The 23670-nt window shown below is 39.7% G+C and overlaps 1 protein-coding gene across 1 annotated transcript in view; it reads right to left on the bottom strand.

Moving 5' to 3' along the window:
* The window catches only part of MKX (mohawk homeobox), a 58750-nt gene that overhangs the window by 28765 nt on the left and 6315 nt on the right, over nucleotides 1-23670 (bottom strand). Inside the window, exons 3-4 of the mRNA XM_012732707.1 lie at nucleotides 23079-23232; nucleotides 22323-22658 (exon numbers count right to left, since the gene is read on the bottom strand). Coding sequence (XP_012588161.1) covers nucleotides 22323-22658; nucleotides 23079-23232 — 490 coding nt within the window. The remainder of the gene's footprint in view (nucleotides 1-22322; nucleotides 22659-23078; nucleotides 23233-23670) is intronic.

Raw genomic sequence — 23670 nt, forward strand, 5'->3', positions numbered from 1 at the left:
ACACAAATAAATAAATCTTTAAAAAAAAAAAAAGGTGCCTTCTTATCTTATGGATAGGCTCTGGGAAAAGACAGGATAGGTTTATACAGAAATTCCCATAGTCCTCAACACATAATGAGGAATATTAGTTTAAAGATTCACCCAGCACTATTCAGATCCACAAATTCTTTCAGATTGAACTAGTCAAAAATTAGCCCCTGCAGTTTAAAGCTCTGTGATCCTTACTATGCAGGTCCTGATCTGAAAATAAGAGTCCGGATTTTCTCTTCACCAAGTGTCTCCTTTTTTCAATCCAAATAACCTTTTACATGTCCTTTCTGCAAGTCACTGTGGGGCTTTTTTTAGACCTTTCTTCTCTCAATTTTCTTTCCTGTTACTCATTTCTTTCTACCTCTGACATCATGATTCCTTATGCTTGCCAGGAAGTCCTATTTATACTTTTGTCTTTGTTGTAATTACTATTGCCTCTCAAAAGCATATTATCTATGCTGATGCATAGATACAAAGACAGCCCACCCCTTCAAGTAAGATATTTATTTATAATTTTCCTCAAGTGCCTAAATTTAAATGTTCACTGGTAACAATAAAGAGGTGAATTAAGTTCTTTTTAACTTGGCTGAGTCATTTTGTAAAGGACTTTCAGGAAAGGATTTATCTATCCTGATAAGCTGGTTAAAGAAAACAAAGGAACTGCAGTTGCACCTGTGAGTCAAGGCGGGTCCCTGCAGGCCTCCCCCCCACCCCCATTAACCAGAGAGCACCCTAAGGCATCAGGGTGCTGAGGGGCTCAGGAGCTGGAGGGAAGCACGGGCAGACTTGAGGGTTTCAGCACAGCTGCAGAATAGCCTCAGCTAGAAGGGCATTTCTGGCCGATCCCTGACTTCATAGCTCTGTCACTTCTTACCATCTGTGTTTTTTCAGAAATGGGATTAATTCTAGCCTGGTCATATCACTGCTTTTCAAGGAAGGTTATAATTTTTTTTGTGCCACCCAGTCACCAGTAGGACAAGGTGATACATGCTAGAATGTTCTGGAAACAGAGGCAGACAGCTCAGGCCATATATAGTATTTGAAATCACAGACAAGCGCCAAAGGAAGGACTGGCCCCTTGGAAGAAAAGTGTGTCTCAGAATAGCAGTCAGGTTAGACTCACACAGGCGAATGTCCAGCCGACACCTGAGACATAGCCTACTTTTTATACCACTGTATACCACGTCCTGCTCCTTTTCTTCTATTTTGCTAATAACACATGTACCATTTTCTCTGTAATGAGCATGGAGCAAAGTGATTTGAGTTGGATTCATTGATTAGTTTTTCATTTTTTCTCCCAGAAAAGTCACCACCACCCTAGGGTGACCTGGTAAGCAGCACAGGCAAGCCCCCTGCACCAGAGTCCTCACCCAGACGCAGCCTTGCAGGACCACGGGCAGCTCTGTGCCTCGCCACCAGCTGTGCTCCTCAGGGAACCTCAGGAAGCTTCTAAACTCTCACAGCCTCAAGAAGAGCAAAAAACCCAGAACTATTATCGGGAAGATTCCAAACCTAAAGGCAGCCATGGCAGCATTCTAGAAGGGTGTGCTAGAAACCCTAAAACAAACAGTATAATGGAAACCGTGAAATGGCCACAGTGATGCAGGTCTCTCTTCCTGCCCCCTCAGATGAGCATGCCTGTCTGTTGCCTTTAGCAAGTTTGTCTTCTTGCATTCTAAAGAAAAGGAAGGGCATCCGGGAGAGGATAATATGGAAGTTAAACACCAGGTGTTGACAAGCTAGCTGGCGCCCACCCAGAATCTCTGAGAGTCCGCATTGATGGTCAGGCCAACCCCTGCCTGTCTCCCTTCAGTTTTATATAAATAAAACTTTATATAAATAACCTTGCACTGGGCCAAAGAGTAAGACGTTGGTCTTCAGACGTGAGTCTACTGCCCTCTCAGTTTGTCCACATATGAAATTATTTTCCTTCTCCTCAAACTCTGTTTCCTTTATTGCTGAGGGAAACTGAGGCTGCCAGTGGGTATCAATTGAGCAGCACCAGTGACTTAAAAAAAAGAGTCGGTTATGAGCTCCCAGGCCTTGGTCAGCATCTCAGTAGCTAGAGTGGAGCAGATGAGAGGGAGACCTGCAGCAGGGTTGAGCTGAGGCTGGAGAGCCGACTTATAAGACACAGCATGACAAGAAAACAAAGCCTTGGAGATGTTGAAGAAACTGGGGAACTAGGGGGTGGGTGGGAAAAGGGGGGAGGGGAGAAGGAGGAGGGGATTCTGTGAGGCTGCAGCCAAGCAGGGAGGAACAGGTGGGAAGAGCCCTATGTGGGGAGGCAAAAAGTGCTTCAGAGGAGAGGCAGAGGCAGTTTCGTGGAGGCTGTGCTGGACCTTCTGCTGACATTAAATAAAGGAATCCACTTCACATCTGAATCCACGGGACAGAGGGGGCCACGTGTGTGGAATGTCAGTGCTACTCATAACCCAACTTGCTTTGGAGACAGAACCCTCAAGGGCCATCAGAAATCTGCAGAAGGGCCAACTTTCCACAGCATGTAGCCTTAAGGCTACATAGGAGTCCCTCAAGCATGCGGTGTCTAAACATTTGCGGTTAAACTGGCAAAACCTCACTCAAATCCCCTTGCTAAGTGATGTTTTCTGGAGTGAGCAAAATTTTGCCCCCAGGACTTTTCCTTCTGCTTTCACATCTGTGAATATGTTATGTTACATGTTAAAAGTGACTTTGCAGGGCCCTCGCTGGTGGTGCAGCAGATTAAAGCACAGCACTGAGAAGCTAAAACCACTTCACCATGAGTTTGATCCTGGCCCCGGAAGTGACCCGTATGGCGCAGCAGACCTCTCCTGACCCGCCCGCTGCTCCCCTCAGCAGTGTACTTCGTGGATCCGCCTGTTCTGCTCCCCACTCTGTCTCTGGTGAATCTACTCACCACCCCTGCACCTCTGGCCTATAGTCCAGCTCTGTATGCATAAATAAGTAAATATTACTTTTTTAAAAAAAAGTGACTTTGGCCCTCCCTGGTGGCGCAGCGGGTTAAAGCACAGCACTGAGAATCTGAAGCCACTTCCGCATGAGTTCGATTCCCGCCTGCCGCCTGCCCTGGAGGAGACCACATGGCGAGCCAGACCTCTCCTGACCCGCCCGCTGCTCCCCTCAGCAGTGTACTTCGTCGATCTGCCTGTTCTGCTCCCCACTCTGTCTCTGGTGAAGCCTCTCACCACCCCTGAGCCTCTGGCCTGTGCCCCAGTTCTGTATGAATAAATAAAAAAATCTTTAAAAAAAAAAAAAAGTGACTTTGCAGTGTGTAATCAGTTGACCTTAAAATAGGGAGAGTGTCCTGGATTATGTAGGTAGGCTCAGTGGGTCTAGGTGTGCATTTTCCTGGAGGAGGATCCAAGCCTTTTTAATCCAGCTGTCAAAAGCAGCCCATGTATACATGCAGGAACAGCTCAAAATAAGCTTAAAGTCACTGCTTTGAGAGAGTTCTACTCTCTAAAGGATTTTTTTTTTTTTTGAGCACACTTTACCAGGGTGGAAAACACTGTAAAATCGAGTGGAAAGAGACTGAACAAGGAGCTGAGAGACTCAACTTCTCTTTCTGGCTCTGAATTAAGTGTTTGTGCGTCAGTGAGTCACGCCCACCCCGAGAGAAAACAGGAATAATTGTCCTTATTTTTACTGCATAAAGTTGTAATGAGGATCAACTAAAATAACAGATGTTCATGCACTTTCTACAGTACATGGTGCGACAAAATATATTATTAGATCTAATCTGGCACTAGATTTCCTAACTTCATACCAGCATAGTAAATCCAAAAATGACCTTAGCGAAAATATTTTTGCAATTCAATCATGGCTATTATCCCCTTTTCTTACTATAATAAACAATGACATTCTGCTTTAAAGGGTAGTTTATCTTCCACCTGACTTTTGAAGTTTCAGTGTGTTGTAGCCTGACTTGACTAAACTTCGGTCTTGGGACTCTTCCTTGGACTGCCTTTCTCCTCTGTAGGTGAGCAGTTCAAAATTTTGCAAGGACAAAAGAGACTTCGATTGCTTTTACTACGCATGCAATGGGCGTGACATTTAATCTTACACAGGAATTAAGTCATTCATGAGCAGAGCCGAAGGGGAGGAACAGCTCCGGGAAAACTACAACCTCCAGAAATTCAGTCACTTTTGCTACAGTTATAATTTGTAGTCAATCTGGCAGTGAGAAGTCTAACTCCAGTCTCTGTGGTTTAAATAAAATGTATCTACAGCAGCTTGGAGCCATGTTTTTAAAATGTTCCATGTTATTTTAGTTCAAGGACAAGTTTTAAAATGAAAAGAAAACCTTGGCTTTAAATACAGATTAAAAGTGAAAGTTTTTTTTTTTTTTAAAGAATGCTATTAAGTCCCCCTTTCGGAGAAAACCTTTGAGACTTAAACAAATTTATTCTTCTCCTAAAGCGGCAATCTCCATTAAGAAATAGGAAAATCAAAAAAGTGAGGCCATGCAGACACACAAAGACAATCTCTTGGGGGTTTCAAACCTATTCAGTATTATATTTCCAGTGATTTCAGTAGCCCTTTTTGACCAGCATGCACTAGTTTAATAGGTGTCCCCGCTGAGGCAATGACCACTTTAGTAAAGGTCAGTTGATATCGCTGTTTAGCTTTCAATGTAAGAGAAGCACAGTCTCACTTAAATCCAGTTGCATTGTTCATACAACAAAAGAATTCACTGCAAGATTATTTTAAAATACCAAGTTCCTGCATTATCCTTAAAACTTGATCTGATGTAAGCCTAGTGTTACTGGAAAGTATCTATCAATTATGAAATTCAAGGCACAAATTTACTTTCCTTGAGTCTAGACAGAAAGGTCTGGAGGAGAAGTCTTAAGTCAACGCACCAACCAGCAGGGCCTTAAGTGCAGATGTGGATCTCAGTGCTCCCGGCCAGTGGTGTCTCCTATCAGCAAGCTGGGGCCACTCAGTGAAGCTGCCGAAGGAAACTGACAGCAGTCCTGATTGTTTGCTCAACAGGGGCACTGGCCCCTCTGTGGGGACAGTCCCCCAACACCAAGCATCTCCTCACTCTTGCCCTGGGCCAGCACCCTCACCATGTATTCGGTCTCCATGACTCTCAGGATTGCATCAGAAAGACATGTGGTCTCCATTATGTCCCGGGATCCCTTCTCCTCACCACAGGATACTCCAGGCTCCTTCCTGGGAATTTGAGAACCACATGCCATTGCCCTGCCCGATGGTGAAGGCACCATCCTCATAGCCTTGTTTCTCACCTCAAAGGCCCATAGTAGGCCTCTGGAAGAAAAGGTCTGCAGTAAACAGAGGAGGTAATGACATCAGTTCTGAACTGAAGGCTGTTATCAAAGAGGAAGGAGCTGCATGAGCTAATCATGATCTTCTGGAATGGAGAAAGGATTAGGATGGTTCAAAGTAGCCAAGGGAGTGCCCATAAACCTCACACATTCAATCACCTAGAAATTTATAAGTTCTGCTCTCAAAATGCCTCTTGGAAAATAGGATAATAGTGGAACTTATTTCTTGGGGGTGGTTGAGAGAATGAAGTAAGAAAATGCATGTCAAGTACTTACTACAGTGCCTGTACCTGCTATGCTTTGCTATCGCTGTAATTGTGATGCCTTAGTGTAAGGTATTTGGGCCATGCTGTTTCCCTCTCCTCGCTGATGTCAGCTCTCCTGAGGTAAAGACCTGCAGTTTTAGATCAAGGTATGGCTAGACCATTAACTCTGGAGGATTGAAAGGAGACGCAAAGTGCCTATAACTGTGCTGCAAAAGAGGATCCAGCGAGCAGGTCCTAGGAGCCTTGGGGCGGAGGGGGGTCTGATGAGAAGGAGTCAGCAGCAAAAGACTTAGAAAAGGAGGTGGAAGAACCTCTCAAAGATAAGTTTCTACCTTGGTAATTGTCCCCTGGATTGAGAAAAAATAAAATATAGTAGTCAAGAACTAGGATTTGGAGTGAAACAGATTTGAGTTTTGAGTCTGGCTCTGCAGCAGAGCAGCTTCTGGAGGCAAATTTTTGCCCTTAAAAAAATAAGAATAGAGGCCCTCGCTGGTGGCGCAGCGGGTTAAAGCACAGCTCTAAGAAGCTGAAGCTGCCTCAGCATGAGTTCGATCCTCGTACCAGAGGTGACCACAGGGCGCGGCAGACCTCTCCTGACCTGCCTGCTGCTCCCCTCAGCAGTGTACTTCATCAGTCTGCCTGTTCTGCTCCCCACTCCTCTAGCGAATCTTCTCACCCCCGGCACCTCTGGTCCATTCCCCAGTTCTGTATGCCTAAATACACAAATCTTTTAAAAAATTAAGAATAGTAATACATATATCATAAAGTTATGAAACACAGGCATAGCACTTTAGCACAATTCCAGGCACATAGTAAATGCTCAAGAAATGTTAGATTGTATTACTGTGTGCAATAAACATTTATCTTCCCACTGGGTATTATGGAGCCAAGTACCTTAGAAACACACTGTCATTTACCTGATGTTTGTCAGTTACAATGCCTGAGTCATGTGATGGGACAAAATATATGTATCTTGAAGGAAAGCAAGATTAACTACATGAATAAAGACTATGTACATGGTGGGGTTGCTCATATGTCAATAATTATGTAAATTTCAACTAACATATTTAGATAGATTACCCATATCAACAGTATTTAAAGCAAATACTTTCATACTTTATAATTAAAACATCACAGTAATGATAATGCTGAGTGTCTAAATATTTGAGGTTAAACTGGCAAAACCTCATTCAAATCCCCTTGCTAAGTGGCCTCTCCCTGAGTAAGCAACATTTTGCCCCCAGGACTTTTCCCTCTGGTTTCACATCTGTGAATATGTTATGTTACATGTTAAAAGTAACTTTGCAGATATAATTATGATTACCAATCAGTTGACCTTAAAATAGGGAGATTATCCTGGATTATCTGGGTGGGCTCAGTGTGATCCTATGAACCCACAAAATCAGAGCTTTCTCCTGTTTGGGGTGGGAAGGGGAAGGCAGAGAGGTTTAACACTGAGACGACTTTGTGACCAAGAGATGCAGGCTGTCTGTACCTGACAACGTCTGTGCCATGACCTCAAGCTGGCCTTCTGGCATTTTCTTATCTGTCTTCATTTCAGGGGCTTGCCTTATTCTGTTCTTAGAATAAGTGCTTGAATATGCTGCTTCCCATTAACATCCCCAACAAAGCATGTACAGGATCATTGGAAAAGAAAACCTTCCAAATCCCTCTGTGCCAGGGAAAGCTTTGTGAAGTCACACACTGCAGTGATTGGCTCGGAATCGGGTCTGGATTTTTGCTGTCCATGTTTTCTGCCCAATGTGAGTCAAGCTCCTGACCTGTCTGAATGACTTCAGTGCTTCAAAGGAGGTAACAAAGCTCTCACTGTGTAATTCAGAGGAAGACCCATAACAATAAAGTCACTGCACGAAAAGCACCCTGGAATGGTCAGACTCCAACACAAGCAAGGAGTCTGAGAGAGATACTGGGAACAGTGAACCACTTCACATTTATTATAGTGGAAAAGCACTGTCTCCACGTGTTGACAGCTGAACAGTCAAGCGTATCCCTGAGGGAAGAAAGAAAACTCATAGAAAAGTATTCTGTGGTGAGTCTACCACTGCCAGACACAGAAGGGTGGTAAAATATTCAGTCAGCTCAGCCACAGACTACCAAACTGCAGGGGAACCCTGAACAAAGACTGCACACCCTCGCTAGGGGGGTGGGGGGGTTGGGAGGGAGGGGAGAAGGGAGACAAAGGAAGGAGAAAAAAAGTGAAAGTCAGGGAGAGAAGAGAAGGCAGAGAGGGAGGGAGGTGGGGGGACGGGAAGGAGGCAGGGAAAGTGGGGAGGGAGCCCCAGGGATGAAAGGGAGGAAAGGGAAAGACTGAGAAGGGGGAGGGGAAAGGAAGATGGAAGAGGGGGAGGAAGAGGAAGAGGGGAGAGCAGAAGGCAGGCACTTAGGAAGGGGGGAGGGGAGTGCGGGGTGTGGAAAAGTGAGAAAGGAGGAAGAAAAGGAGGAGAGAGAGTTAGTGGGGGAAAGCAGAGGTATTTGGACATTTTCAAAATAAATAAAAAATACAAGTCTAAGGGGGTAATATTTTTGGATTATGATAACACCTTCCTTCCCATGATAGCTTTCTATTTTATTTAGCTAAAAGTAGTGCAAGTACTAAGGGTAAAAAAAAACCAAATGAAGCATATGATTATTTAATGCTCCATTAATTGATCATTTTGTTTGAAGGAAAGATTGGCCAAAACGAATGGAATTCTTAGCTCTGTTTTGCTTAAAATTCCCAGCAGCACTCATTCATACAAAGGACTTAAGTTTTCCCCAGGAAGAATGAAAAAATAGCGGTGCGCTGCCACAAGTTTAACTGCAGAGTAAAATAGTAACCATTCAAATTCTAATCGCATCTCAAAAATGTAGCATTTATTAGGTGCACAACTGCCAAGTACCACTATATCATATTATGATAATTACCAGCATTTTTAAAAACAAAATTATATTTAGCTCACTATTTGAAGTACTAGTAGTAGTTTGGAAAGTTTTGCTCATCATAAGGAGTACATAAAGCCTATCAGGAATTTTCCAGGCATTCCTTTGTTCTATTCTATATGTAATTACTCTATATTTATTATTTACTTTATATATATTACTTACTATTAATGTTAATAAATGAACAGAATTTATTTTCTTTTGATAGTTAGAATCTACATATAATTCTGAATGTGTGCAAATTCCTCCTAAAAACTATCAAAAACAAAGGAAACATCTTTATGAGAAAAATCACCTTAAAATACAGGCCTACTGGTAGCCTGGTGGTCAAGTCTCATCACTGTCACTGCTAGGGCTGAGTTCCATCCCTAGCCAGGCAGCTGGTTCACAGGCGGCACAGCACTGCTCTACTCAGCAGTGGGTTTCAGTCAGTGGGCCTGTTCTGCTTCCCACACTGTCTTTAGAAAATCCTCTCAACCCCCAGACCTCTATCCTACACCCCAGTTCTTCTATACAAATTCTTTAAATCACATATTAAAAGACTATATTACTGGGCCCTCCCTGGTGGCGCAGCGGGTTAAAACACTGCACTAAGAAGCTTAAGCCACTTCAGCATGAGTTCGATACCCGCCTGCCCCGGAGGTGACCACATGGCGCGGCAGACCTCTCCTGAAGGGCCTGCTGCTCCCCTCAGCAATGTACTTCGTCGATCTGCCTGTTCTGCTCCCCACTCTGTCTCTGGTGAAGCCTCTCGCCACCTCTGCATCTCTGGCCTGTACTCCAGTTCTGTATGCATAAATAAATAAATCTTTTTTTTAAAAAAGACAATATTTCTATAGATTTATTATAGTCTACTATATTAATACTGTACTATAGTGTTTTATATACACCTACTAAAAATCTATATTAGCATTACCTTAAAGATGGTACATATAATATGTTTTACTTACTTCTCTTTCAAAATCCATTAAAGTTACAGAAGATAAATTTCATAGCAAACATATGCCTAGCACTGCTTGGAAAAAGGCTCCCATCACAAAATCAGAATAGTTGAGAAACTTATGAAAAGATGAAATGCACCAGCTATCAAACTGGCAGAGAAATCTAAACAGAGAACCACAATTTGAAGTGGATGGTAAACAAGATGTTGGGCAAGCTTGAGTTGCTCCTTCCACAGGCACAGAAGAAACTCCAAGCTGACAGTTCACAGTCAGACAGCAAGCAGGCTTTGGAGGAGGAACTCCGTCCATACCAGTGGAAGAACAGACTTCAGAAAAGCTAGGCCATGCCCTCCCTTCCTGAGTCTAGAGTACCACTGGGTAGGCTGAGCCCAGGACACCTGCCACAATGTCCTGTAAGCAAGGCTGGGGATCCCTGAGGATCCCTGGGGGCAAAGGCATGAATGCCTCTAGGAAATGCAGATAGGGATTCAGGCATTCAGATGGCTCTAAGCACCACAGAGGCTGCGGCTGCTATGAAAAAGGAGTAATAAAAAAAAAAGTGTTCTTGGGAAATTAAAGTACTGAAATGATAAGGAAAACTGCAAGAGAAAGACTGACTGAATGAGTGGAGGGGGCAACACTGAAGTAACCGAGAACCCTTAAGTCATCTGGAAGATAAAACTGAGTTTATGATTTAGTGGTGAAAGATGAAAAAATGAGAGAAAATAGATCATTTTCCAGGTGGAATCTTTCTAACCATCAAGATATCAGGAAAAGCTAAATCCTTACTTTATTTAGGCTTTTCTACAGTAGAACAAGATGCAATATTTTCTGTTCCACAAGACTCACCTTACTCTAATTATCAAAAGGATGCAGGAGAGCATTGGAAAAGAAGAAAATTAAAGACACTAGATATGAGAATTTTAACATATAATTATTAAATAAGATGCTAGTCAAATCCAGAAATATATTTTAAAATGGTATACTGAGAAGGAATAGAGTTTTTCCTCAAGAATTCAAGGATGGGTAAACAGCAGGGAATTTATATCGATTAAAAGAGAACCATTATCATGGTGGCTAAAATGGTGGAAATAGCATTTGATAAATATTAGAAGTCTATTTAGTTATTTGTGTGCTTCTGGGTAGAGGGTATCTCTTACTAAATAATCTAGGGAGGGAAAGAGAATCCCTTAAGTTAATAATAAAGTGGTTATACTAAACCAACAGGCGAATATTATACTTAATGGCAAAATGTAAGAAAAATTCCCTTGAGTGCCCTCATTGCTATTATTCCACATTGTTTTAGAAAACATGGCCAATGCAATGAAAAAGGGAGAACAATAAATACATGAAACATCCAGTATTTGAAGGGAATATGGTATATGTATGTGACAATCCACCTAAATCTAAGAAAAATAAAACCCAACAAATTCTCTTTCTATCAGGGATAACAATAAGGACAACAAAATAAAAACATTTAGCAATCAACTTAATGAGAAATATGCAAATCCTATGTAAGTGAAGGTATAAAATTGGGTTGAATGACAATTAAATGAAACATAATCAGCTCAAATGGAGAATACCCACTTCTTGAAGGGGAAGTTGGTATAAAGAAGAGAAAAACATTCTCAAAGTTAATATCCAAATTTAATGCAATCCCAAGTTAATTTTCAATGGCATTTTAAAATAGAACATGCCATCTTATTCCAAAGTTCAAGTGGATTCAAAGTAAATTCAAGAACCTAGATGAAAGTATTTTGAAAAACTCAAAAGCAGACATACCTTGACATATGTCAAAATGCACAACGAAGCAACAGCCATGAAAACAGCATATTACAGACACAAGAGAATTTTCTAATCTGATGGGATATATTAAATCTAGTAATCCACACACAAAGGGAGTTAGAATTTAATAAAGGTAGCATTTGAAGTCAGTACGGAAAAATAGCAAGACTCAATGAATTGTGTTGAGGCAACTGGCTATCAATTTGGGGGTAAAAGAGAAGTCCAATCATTCATTATCTTGTACAATTTACAAAAATACTATAGGTAGATTATGAACAACAAATGTCTGATTAAAAATATTAAAATTAGAGAAGTAATATAAAGCTCTTTTCATAATGTGGAGACAGTCTTCCCCAAATGCTGCAGACATAAGGAACACAGTGACAGTCGTAACTGCTGCTCTCTTCCGCGTGGGTTGGGCCTCACATCCCAGCCCAAGGCCCAGCACCCAGGACAGAGGCCAGCACCTGCCACCAGGGGCTCTCTGTTGCTTTGTTCCCCAGTGGTCCTCTCAAATGTCCCTGTCCTGTTGCCCCTAGTCCAAGTTCTCTTTCTAAGGGAGATAAAATACTTCCTCCTCTCCCTATACATTTCATAGAATTTCACATTATCAGCAGTTTAAGGAATGTATGGGTTCTTCAGACACACACCTTCATTTTACAGCTACAGGAACCTAGTTAATAAAGGGACTCGCCATAGCACATGTGCCCAGATGCCAGCAGTTCTGGTAAACATGGGGCTCTTATTTCTTCCCTTAAAGATTTATTTATTCATGCATACAGAATTGGGGTACAAGCCAGGGTGCAGGGGCGGTGAGAGGATTCCACCAGAGACAGAGAAGGAAAGCCGAACAGGCAGATCGTCAAAGTTCACTGTTGAGGGGAGCAGCAGGCCGGTCAGGAAAGCTCTGCCATGCCATATGGATCACCTCCGGGCCGGGGATCCAACTCGCATTGCAGCATCTGCGGCCAGCTCGCAGTGCTGCGTCCTAACCGGTTGCGCTACCAGGGAGGGGGCCTGGGCTCTTATTTCTAAGGCAATGTCCTTTGCTCTTGCCACATTATCACATCCCGTGGCCTAACCTGAAGGCAGGTAACTTTGGGTCAGGCAAGGAGGCCTCCTGGGGAGAAAATGTGGGCCTAGAAAAGCCATCTGAGCCATAGTTGAGGCAGCAGGAAGTGAACAGTAGTCAAGATACAGACTGAACTGGATTGCTGCAAACCATCCTCAGTCCATACTTTCTGCACTATCATTTTAATGAAAACACCTGAGAGACAGGTGATGCCCGCTGGCACAGAGGTCATTAGCCTTAATGATTCTTCTCTGTGCTTCCTGTTAGCATTTCACTGAGTGTGTGTGTTAGGGGAGTGGGGATTAGGAATGGTATTTGGGGGTTGGTAATATGTCATGAAATCATAAAGTTGAGCTTTTTTATATTTTCTAATGAGAGGAAAGTTATTGTAACTATAAACTAAATTTTACTGCTTCAATCATAGTAACCATGAAATAGTCCTCAAACACCTTTCAAGATAGTTGAGAATTACAATTCCAGATGATTTATGTTCATACTTTTAAAAACACATTTTAAGAAAACACATCGATTTAGAAAATCTTCTGAAAGAAAAAGAACACAGGTTAGATAAACTGGAGGCCTCTTGGGTTATGAGTAAATCTGAATCAATGCCATATTTCTGAAAAGGTCTGAAGTCAAAGGAACCCAGGGGACACAATAAAAACTAAAACAGGACCAACTGCACTACTGACAAGTTCTGAAGAAACTCCTTGATCCAAGAAGATAGATTTCATGGCTTAAAAGAGAACTACAAGAGGAAAAAAAAAAAAAAAAAAAAAACCTACAGGAATAAATGCCACTAAGACAATGATAAAAGAAAATGCAAAACAACAGTTGCACCCGATCTTGGTTTGCAAAGCAAAGAAGGCTCTGTGGATTTTCAGACAGCCACAATATTGCAACCCTCTAGCTCTTTCTGGGCATAGACATCACAGCAAAGGCGCTTGGCACCAGGCAATCTCTGGCCGGGAATTTTACGTTTAGAAATGTAAGACCCAGTAACATTTAAGGAATTCTCCCTCTTGCCAAACAGCCATCCTTCTGGCCCTGCAGCCACGTGACATTATGCTGAATAGCACTTCGCCTTTGATGCATCTGTTGTCCAAATCAGGGGAGAAGCTGGAAGGAGAGACCCTGAATCTTGGCCTTCGGCAAAAGGGTACATTTTAGTGTCATAATGACAGTGTTGGCAGAAGAGGACATTTTTACTTGAAATGTCTCTGCCATACTGAGTTTTAAAGGGACGACCAATTCTAAATTTTAAAAACAGGCAAATGGGTAAGAACTGAAAGAGCGAACAGTTTCTTGGAAATCCCACTTTAGCAATGGTTATCTCTGACTGACTTTCAGTGATTTACAGAGTTCCGTTTGGGTTCTTGGCTTTTTCCATTTTGATTTTATATTACCCAAACATTTCTCTGTCCAAATCACTATTTTAAATTTTTTGGTTCTCTTTATTTAAATAAAGCCTGATCAAAGGCAGAATTGCCTGACTGTGTTCTAACTTAAGGGCGTACCCCCAAACTATGAGATGGCGGAGATTACACTTCCATTTTCCTTTTTCTAGTTATATCTAGGGAAGTGTCTCCCCTGGGGAAGTGCTAAAATTGAATTTGACTTTGAAGCCCATCGTGTATCTCACACTGCAGAGTCCTACAGGCAGGGAAAAAATAATTCAGGGCTCCTTTTTGGGCAATGGAGGCTTAGAACTATTGGAAGTAGATGAGTGATGTTGCTTAAAGCTACAGGTCACCATCTTCCACAAGCTACTTTCTAGTCACTCAAGTTTTCTTCTGACACATTGTAGATAATGACTCAATGTCTCAGTATATATAAGGCAGAGGGAAGATATCACATGTCATTTTCAAAGACTGCTTTTCCAGTGATGTTCAGTTGCTTCTCCTCCTCTGTTGCTCCTGCATGCATTCAACGGCAGTAGTAATAGACAACTTCTGCAAATCATTCTCATGTTCCTTAGTAACAAAATGATGGTACTGAGTGCATAAGCCTTTATTTATAGCCTACAGTCCACCGACATGTGTAAAGACCATTCCATGACAGTCATTAAACAGAGAAAGTTGGGCCCTCCTTGGTGGTGCAATGGATTAAAGCACAGCACTATGGAGCTATCTCAGCCACTGCAGCACGAATTCAACCCCTGACAGGCAGCTGACCCACATGGTGCAGCAGACCTCTCATGAACCACCTGCTCCCCTCAGCAGTGTACTTCGTTGATCTGCCTTTTCTGCTCCCCACTCTGTCTTTGGTGAATCCTCTCACCACCCTGCACCTCTGGCCCATATCTCAGTTCTGCATATATATATTTAAAAAAAAAAAAATAGGGTGTTTTAAATGTGCATATACTATGTCTATTTTCAGTAATGACAAGTATTTTTTAGCAAAAGTCAAGTAAGTACTTCCAATTACCCAGAGTATTAGGATTAACTTCTCCAAGCAATTAAGCAACTCATATCCAAAAGACCAGCAATGCCAGCCTGATAGAGAGCCAAACTCAATTTCCTAATCAGAAAGTGGAGGGGCTGAACTGAAGGATTCTTTTAAGTATGTTAATAGACTAATCCTTAACTCTTTTCTTTTTACTACAATAAAAACAGAGAGATGTATCATCAAAGAAGGGAGAAAAGATACATTGATGCAGTTATAATTAAAGATGACACCCTTCATTTAAACTGTAAAGTAGGGGGAAAACTCAAATTTTGTAAAAGGAGCAAAGTGAACAAAATTATTAGTTTTTGCATCCTCAAAATTCACAATTATAAATGACATCATTTCTAGCAGCAAACAATAACACAAAATTCCAAATTGTAAAAGCACCAAAGTTCTGGACTAAAATAAACACATATTTATCCTGGGTAAAAAGTCTGTTACATCAACAAGGCAAATTTTGACATAGAAAAAATACCTGCCTAATTTTAGAAACAAAGCAGGGAGGTAGAAAGGAAAAGTTTATTGCCACTCACCAAAAAAGAAAGAAAGAAAAGAAACCACCTCCATATTCATGAAATAGAATGCCTTGTTATTTTCACAGACAGTAAAAACTTTTTGACATCCTTTCTAGTCCCAGGCTGGAGAGATGTCATGGATCTTACTTGGTCTTGTCAGTGTGTAAAGAGTTTACAAACCTAACTAAATTTAGAATTAGTGGGAGTTTTGCACTTATATTCTTTATACATAGGAGAAGAGGGAAAAAGGCCCTTTTATGCCAGCACTGAGTTGGCTTAAATTTTTATGACATTTAGAAGCCCTGGGGAATGAAAAAAAAAAAAAAGCCTCTTAATGGAAATACTGACAGATGCTTAAATATAGTGACATGAGCAAGCATTTCTGTGAAGCTGGGCCGGGGTGTGAACAGCCACTCCAGCGGGTTAAATGCCCAGGGTGACAGAAAATCAGTTACGAAGGACTGAGTGCAATCAACAGTCATGCCAAAACAGAGAAAATGCCCCTGCAAACTCAAATTTTCATATTGATAAGCTTCTTTTTAAAAGGAAAATATGTAAACTAGACAGGATTTTTACTTTTACACATGGAAGAAAGTGTAAAATTTCTTTAAGACTTTTTCCAATTCTATCAGATAACCAAAAAGTCAAGTGTAAAAAGTCAAGACTGTCGTGGTAAGCTTGGGAGTGAATGTGGCAGAAGAATTTAAAAGCAGTGGGTCTAAATCTGTGCTTCCTTAAGTCCCATCTAGCAGGCTGTGTACTAGATACAGATAATAAATAGTATTTCTTAGTGATGTCATAGTCGAAACAGATTTTTATTTTTCTCTCTGCCATATGTTTTCTTCTTTGGTAGATTCCTTCTAGGTAACCTTTCCATTTATCATCTTTGAATGCTTGAAAGCCACACTTTTGCTTGAAAATTGGTTTAGTTTCATTTTACACTTTCTAAGTTTTTATTTTAAATCTGCTAAAGAGCTCAGCTTTAAGCTGCATTTTGGTCAGTTATTTTCCCTTAGGTTTTAACTTTTTCACATTCGCCCCCTTTTGTAAAAACCTCATTTAAACTTACTCAGGACCATTTTCTTTCACTTGTCACATTAACAGATACAAATCACATATACATATGCACTTTCAACAGTCTTTTCTGATTTAAGAGGCAGAGTAAATCACGAAAACACTAACTCATTCTTTAAGAAGTAGTTATGGGACAAATATGTGAAAGACAGCAAAAAGAGCAGTGGGGGACTATAAAAATAATAAAACACCACTTCAGAGGCTCAAAGAGCTTTTAATACACAGAAGGCAGCTGAATCGCCAAGGGAGAGACAGAACACAGCTGCATTTCAAAACAGTTTATCTGCGAATAGGAAGTCCATGTTGCTATCATTTTTAGGTTCTATGTGATGTGGAGAAAACAGAACACAGAAGGGGAAAAAAAAAAAAAATCCCAGATCAAATACAGCTCTGAAAAGTGGATATTTTTGAAACCAAGCTGTTGATGCAATCAATTTGTATATAAACCATGCTGCTGACTGCATGTTGGATGTGTGTCATGTGTATGTATGATAAGCTTATGTACAATGTGTGTGCGCTGCATGGGGATGTAAGTCTCAGCATCTTCACCTACATTTTGTGCTTTTCAGGTTGTTACATGATACCAAATAACAAACAAAAAACAGTGAATGAAAATCCACCACTGAAGTCCACTTACTGCTTGGGCTAGTAATTATGCTCCTTTTCTTTTCTATTTTTTCTCCTTTGTTATTTTTGTCTGTCATGAATCTTAGTAGGTGGAACAGATACAGTTTCATTAAATTACACAAGAGAATCCATAAAAGCAATTTCATTTCATAAATCAAGGTAATTTGAATTTTAGAAGTAATCTGTAAATATATTTTGTATCACCATTATTGATAAATATTTAAATATTTAAAAGTCAGAACTTCCATAAAATTTCATGTTAAAGATTTCAACCTTGAAATCTTAGGAATAATTAGGAAAGACCCTTTTTTAAAGTGGCTATCAGAATTGACTTCAGTCTTTAATCAAGGGACACGTTTAGAATTGCGGTTAATCCTAAAATTACTGACTTGAAAGGCTGCAACAGCATATAAAAGCAGTAAGAGGATGAGAGAGCTTAGAGGCGAGAGACACTATTGAAGAAACAACCCTAAATGCTGTTTAATATTTTAAGACATCAGAAATTCCTATATTAAAAACAATCAGCACTTAAATTTCTTTTTTTTTTTTAGATTTATTTATTTGTGCATACAGAACTGGGGTACAGGCCAGAGACGCGGAGGGTGAGAGGATTCACCAGAGACAGAGTGGGGAGCAGAACAGGCAGATCGACCAAGTACACTGCTGAGGGGAGCAGCGGGCGGGTCAGGAGAGGTCTGCCACGCCATGTGGTCACCGCCGGGGCAGGCGGGAATCGAACTCATGCGGAAGCGGCTTTAGATTCTCAAATTTAGATTCTTAAATTTCTAACTGAAAGTTTTACTTATATGAGCTACCTTATTTCCAAATGATGTTTGACAGGTAAGGTATTATGGTAACAAAGATATAAGACAAAAAAAAAAAAAAGATAACCTCTTTAACATCCTTTAAATGTGATGAAATGGGCTGGTGACAGTGGATTTTAATATTCTCTGCAAAAGTAAAACAACCATCATTTGCATGAGAGGGAAAGAAATGTCTGGAATAACTCAGAATGCTAACTTTCATGCTTCCATTAGAAACAAGATATTTTTACATGCACACACACACACAAAAGATAATGAAAGAAGGCAAATGTTTCCCAAGCAGAGATGCTGGCCAACAAAATTCCCAAAGAAACCTAGTAGATACAGAGAAACACGTGCTACCCTTGGCATTTGACTCTTGATAGAGCTTTCCCTGACAGCCATTCAGCTTTCTCTAAACAACCTGCAAATCCAAAACATAAAACCGACCAAACTCAAAGGAGAAGTGATTATCCGTGCTCAAAATATTGTGCCTTGACGCCTTTTAAAACTCTCTTGTGCTTCACTAGCCACAGCTTCTTGGATGAGTGGTCTAGCAAGCAATGTGGGACCCTCGGGATCCTAGAGCAGGGTCTGAGGAGGGCAGCTCTTCAAAACATTTGGTATGTGGAATGGATACATGGATGAGCACCTCGTATATGAAAGGGCTGTGTTCCAGAAGGGTGCTTGTGAAGTCTGTCCTATAAGAAGTGAGAGTGATGGGGCCTCCCTGGTGGTGCAAGTGTTAGGTCGAAGCACTATGAAGCTATTAGTAGCCAATGCAGTAGCACCAGTCACCCTCTGCCAGGAAGCCGACCCACATGGCACAGCAGACCTTCCTTTCTCGCCTGCTGCTCCCCTCGGCAGGGTACTCGTTAATCAGCCTGCTCTGCACCCTGCTCTGTCTCTGCTGAAACCTCTCACCCCTGCACCTCTGGCCTACACCCCAGGTCTTCTATGAAAAAATAAATAAAAGCTTAAAACAAAGAATTGAGAGTGCATTTCTCCAGAGAAACCATGCTAGAAGTTAAGGTTAAATCCCAGGTAAATCCACGGCTTAATGAACCTATGAACATATCTGGAGGTCCTCATCGGCCAAGAAAAACGTTTGGAAACGTCATGTACTCTTTGTCATCCTCCCAGAATTTCTATTTCCTTGTTCCTCAGTCTTCAGTAACTAACATCTCTATTTCCCACATTTTGCTCCAACCGTGGCAAGCCACTCAAATGGTCCCTAGGTCCCAAAGAGCCTATACGCCAAATAAAATACTTTTTTTCTCTTAATCAACATCTGCATTTCTTCATAGATATTCATTCCTCAGTAATATGAAGGGAAAGCTAATCTGATTCACTCACAGCAACACAGAAGAGAGTCCTACTAACCATGTGTATGGTCTGCTACACCCTTGTGTACAATGAATGGAGATTTTAGACAGTTCACTAAGATAAAGTTTAAAATTCAATCTTCGACGTGCAGGTTAAATTTATGAATCATATCCCAGCATGCAGGGCCTCAAGAGCAAGTGTTCAAATGTACTAGCCCTTTTTAAGTTGATCACTTGCAAGTTATAAAAAGAGAACAAAATACGAATATGTATTCCAGACAAGCAAAAGAAGAGAGGAAATCAGCCCCAATAAACCAATACATTGTATTTAAAGGTGTGCTAGTTTTTTGGTTTTTTTTTAAAGGTGCTCTATTCTTGGAAAAGGATTTAAAGTTAAAATGTTGCTGCTATGCATTTGGGACAGGGAGTGGTTTAATAGCAGACTTAAGCAGACTTACACCATTTCTATTTAGGTGAGAAAAGAGCGATATAACCAAAAGGAATTGAAGGAATTCAGAATAAGCCTGTATGCCAGAGAAAACCATCCCAGTTGCTCAGAAAGTATTTACTGAAGTCCCCTGTTTTACTATTTATGCCTGAGTGGTAACCCAGTGACAATCGCAGCAACAGTCACTCCGTTCCCACACGAGACAGCCAGTTATTGTTTAGTTCTAAAATTTAGCAGACCAATCTCTGACCACCAGTCTTTCTTAATTCTCCATCCGCAAAAACAAAAAACTCATTCTGTTCTTTTTAAGTTTATACACATGCATGAAAAACTAGAAGTTTATGTGTCTAGGCTGCTTTCTCATGGCTTGCATAACTGAAAAAAAGGTTTTTATTTAAAAATAGAACTTGGCAAGTGAGTAGTCCATAATACGGACCAAGTGCATTTGGAATGCTTTAATAAAAATAAATAGCCAAAATATTTAACTTTGAAAAGCATCAGGCATGCTATTTTCTCTTTGATTTTATATTTTGTCACCTTTGAAAGGAGCATGCATTTTCAGAAGATATACTCATACATTTCATAGGTCTATAGTCTTGTTTTTATTGGAAATAGAAGGAGCATTGTAAGAAAGGTTTAAAAGCCATAACTTCAACTTATGCCTCCTCATCAAAATTGAATGTCCTTGTTTCCAAAAATCTTTTTTGTTTATATTTATACCAATTTGTATCCTCACAATTGTTGTTTCCATAAATTTTAGAAGTTTTTCACGTAACATTACATTATCAATATTTCTCATGTTGTTTTACGATCAGTATCAGACTCGCCCATAAAAATTTTGAATAAAAATACTGGTCACTTAGTGCCAAATTCAATAAATATTTCATGCATAATTTTATATGGTATCTTAATCTGGTTAGGATTAAGAAAACATTTACATTTGTAAAGGCTAACCTACTTCCCATGTTTTTGTAGATACTGAAAAAAAAAAAACAATGCAGAGAAATGAACTACTTCTTTGGGAGGAAATCCAATGAATTTATAAAAGTATGTTCTGGGAATTGGGTTGACAAAACATTTAAGTCTTTCTAAACTGGGAGTTTAGAAACTTTCTCATAATGAATATAGTTTAATCTATATTCACATAGCATATTGTCAAATACTTGTGCCTAAATACTTCATCATGTTAAAAAAAAAACCCTTTTTTGGTAACTTGGGATTGTTCTATCTCTTTCCTCACTTCCAATTTTAATCTGTGTTCATTTTTGTTTATTTTACTACATTTTTGCTTGTTTATTTTTTGCTTTCCATTTTACCTTTTTATTTTATTCTCATTCTATTTTGAATTACATGTGACTGAATGGCTTGATTTATTTTCCTTCATAAAGTTCTGAATTACCTCCAAGTCCTGCTCTGGTAACGTTATTTAGATGTTAATATATATTTTTAAATTTTTTGTTATTGGTTAAATAGTCTTTTATTGCCTCTTTTTACTTCTTTCTAGGCCCAATTATTACTTACAAGACTCTTTATATTTCTAAGTGCTTGGAGCTGTTTTTATTGTTGGAATTGGAGACAGCAAATGCATTTGATTTAATTATTTAAAAATGCATTCAGATTTCCTCTGACTCCTTCTGAATAATATGTGTCTCCAAGTACACATGCACAGACACCTGAAAAATCAGGCTTCTGACTCCATAATCTGAAGATATATTAAACCGACTAAATTTAAATTCCTTTATGAAACACTACTGGTTACATGTAAACTCTCTGATATTGTAGGGATTAAATATGGTAACATTTGTGTAGTATTCAGCATCTGATCTAGCATTTCTTAACACTCAACTAATGACTGGTGGCAGTAGGTGTAATATAAATATTAACAGTGGTTTTTATACCATTTATGCTCCTCCCAGCATTCACAGGAGCTCAAAGGCACTCCTGAGCTATAAAAGGATAAATATGTTTTCCTACCTAGGACACAACATGGGTGAGTGAGACGCCTTCTTAAGTTATTTCCAACTTTTACATTCCCGACTCTAATTTTTGGCATATCTAGGACCAGACTTCAGCTAGACCAGATGTAGGTCACACATAACCTTTGTTCTGAAGCAACTTGCCCATTCTTTATAAACAACATTCTCTGGAACTGAAGTCAAAAGCCATTACGATAGAAAATTTTAACACACTCATTCTTCCACTTGAAAGTTTTGGACAGATAGAAATCAAATCACTATTTCTGGTATAAAAGTAAAATTTTCAAAGGAATTTATCAGCCCTCCTTTTGCTTTCCAGGAATAAAAGTAAAATTCCCAAAGCAATTTCCTCCACAAAATACATTCACTTCCCTATCCAGTACTAACAATCAAAGAATTGAAGAAGAAAGATGGAATAAAAAGTATTTGCATAGCTGGTTAAATCCAGGATATTTCTTCATTATAATTTATTCATTAAGACCAACTATATTTCCTTTAAGAATGTTTATCATTAAAAATAAAAAATATTATTAAGAATAAAAAGTCTTACTTTACTTAAAAAAAAATGAAAACTTCCCAGTAGGTCATTACCTACGAATGAACATATCTGGTAATTAAAAACAAAATAAAAATTTTCAAACCTGAAGTATGGTCCTTTGTGTAAATAAGATGATAGAAAAGTAATAAAAGTTTTGTCTTTAAATCTGCTAAAATACAACCCTTCTGTGGCAGCTTTGAGTCTGTTTTAAACAAGATATCACAAGAAACACAGACTTACCTGTGCGATAGACAAAGTTGCCTTCAGTTTCTGATGACGAGGGAGACACCAATTCTTCCTCAAATTCATTGGAACTAAAAGATCCCGAATGGTTTCTTCGCCTTGTCTTTCCCATCATGGCGGCATTTGTAGCCATGACGTGTCTAAGAGAGTCGTTCAGGTAACGGTTCAACAAACTGCTCTTGTACTTTGGGGGTGACACGTAGTCCTCACCGGCCCGTGACTCCAGCCTCACTCCAGCTTTTATGACTGAGCTTTCATTTTTAATCACAGGATGATGTACTGGATTACTATAGACCCCTTCATTTATGTGGTTTCTTGGAGGGTTTTCTCCATCTAAGGGGTAAAAATATCACTAGGTAGTACTTACACATACTTTCCCCCACCAACTGATTGTAATACTAATCATTAGCATGTGTTTGGGTATGTAGGAATATATAAAGAATATTTTAAAAGTATGAAATTTACTTGATATTCGGGATTAACACTTTAAGCAGGAGAACAACAAGAATCTGTCATCTCCTCCTTAGGTATTTAATTTTAATAATTTCACAGAAAATGTTTTTCTGACATACAATAGATCTATAAACAAGAGGAAACAGTCCTAATCCTGTTGGTCATTGATAGTACTGGAAAATGTGGTTACCTCAGACAATAGAACGTTACAATGGTATCAGCACAGTTTGTGAGATCAACCTTAAAAACAAGACTATTGCAGAAGCAAAACAAAGAAGCAAGATGAAAACATTAACAAACCTTCAGAACATGAATCATCACTGCTTACACTAAGTCGTTCAGCATTTCCTTGAACATACTTGTTGTACAACTTTATTCTTAAAGCCCAGCTTAAATCTGGCTGTCGAACGGTATTCTTAAGCCGACGTCTTGCATTAGCAAACCAATTTGACACCTAAAAAAGCATAATTTTTCAATTAACAAGACACAAAAAGTAACACATCATATAATTATTTTCCCAAATCACGCCTAAGCTTCTGTCTAAGCTTCTGTCCGAAACTCCACTCATATATTCTCAGAAGAATGTAATAGAATTGAATATTCAAACCATTCATTCATTCATTCAACAAACATAATCAGCACTTACTACAAATATCGAACACTTTCTGTATCCTGGGAATAAAATAAACATAAAGAAGCCTTGCCATGAAATTTTTAGTCTGGTAGGAGAAGTGGGAGAGTATAAATAACTGATATAGGGAAGAATATGATGAATGGCTTAAGAGGCACTGAAATAAAATGATACAGGAATCCAAAACAAATAGTTACTTTCATATGTGACTTGAGACTTCACAGGAAGTTAAGGATAGGAAGGTCCTTCTGCCAGTTTGTT

This window comes from Condylura cristata, unplaced genomic scaffold (assembly GCF_000260355.1).
Source record: "Condylura cristata isolate star-nosed mole 26May11 unplaced genomic scaffold, ConCri1.0 scaffold00035, whole genome shotgun sequence".
Lineage (NCBI taxonomy): Eukaryota > Metazoa > Chordata > Mammalia > Eulipotyphla > Talpidae > Condylura > Condylura cristata.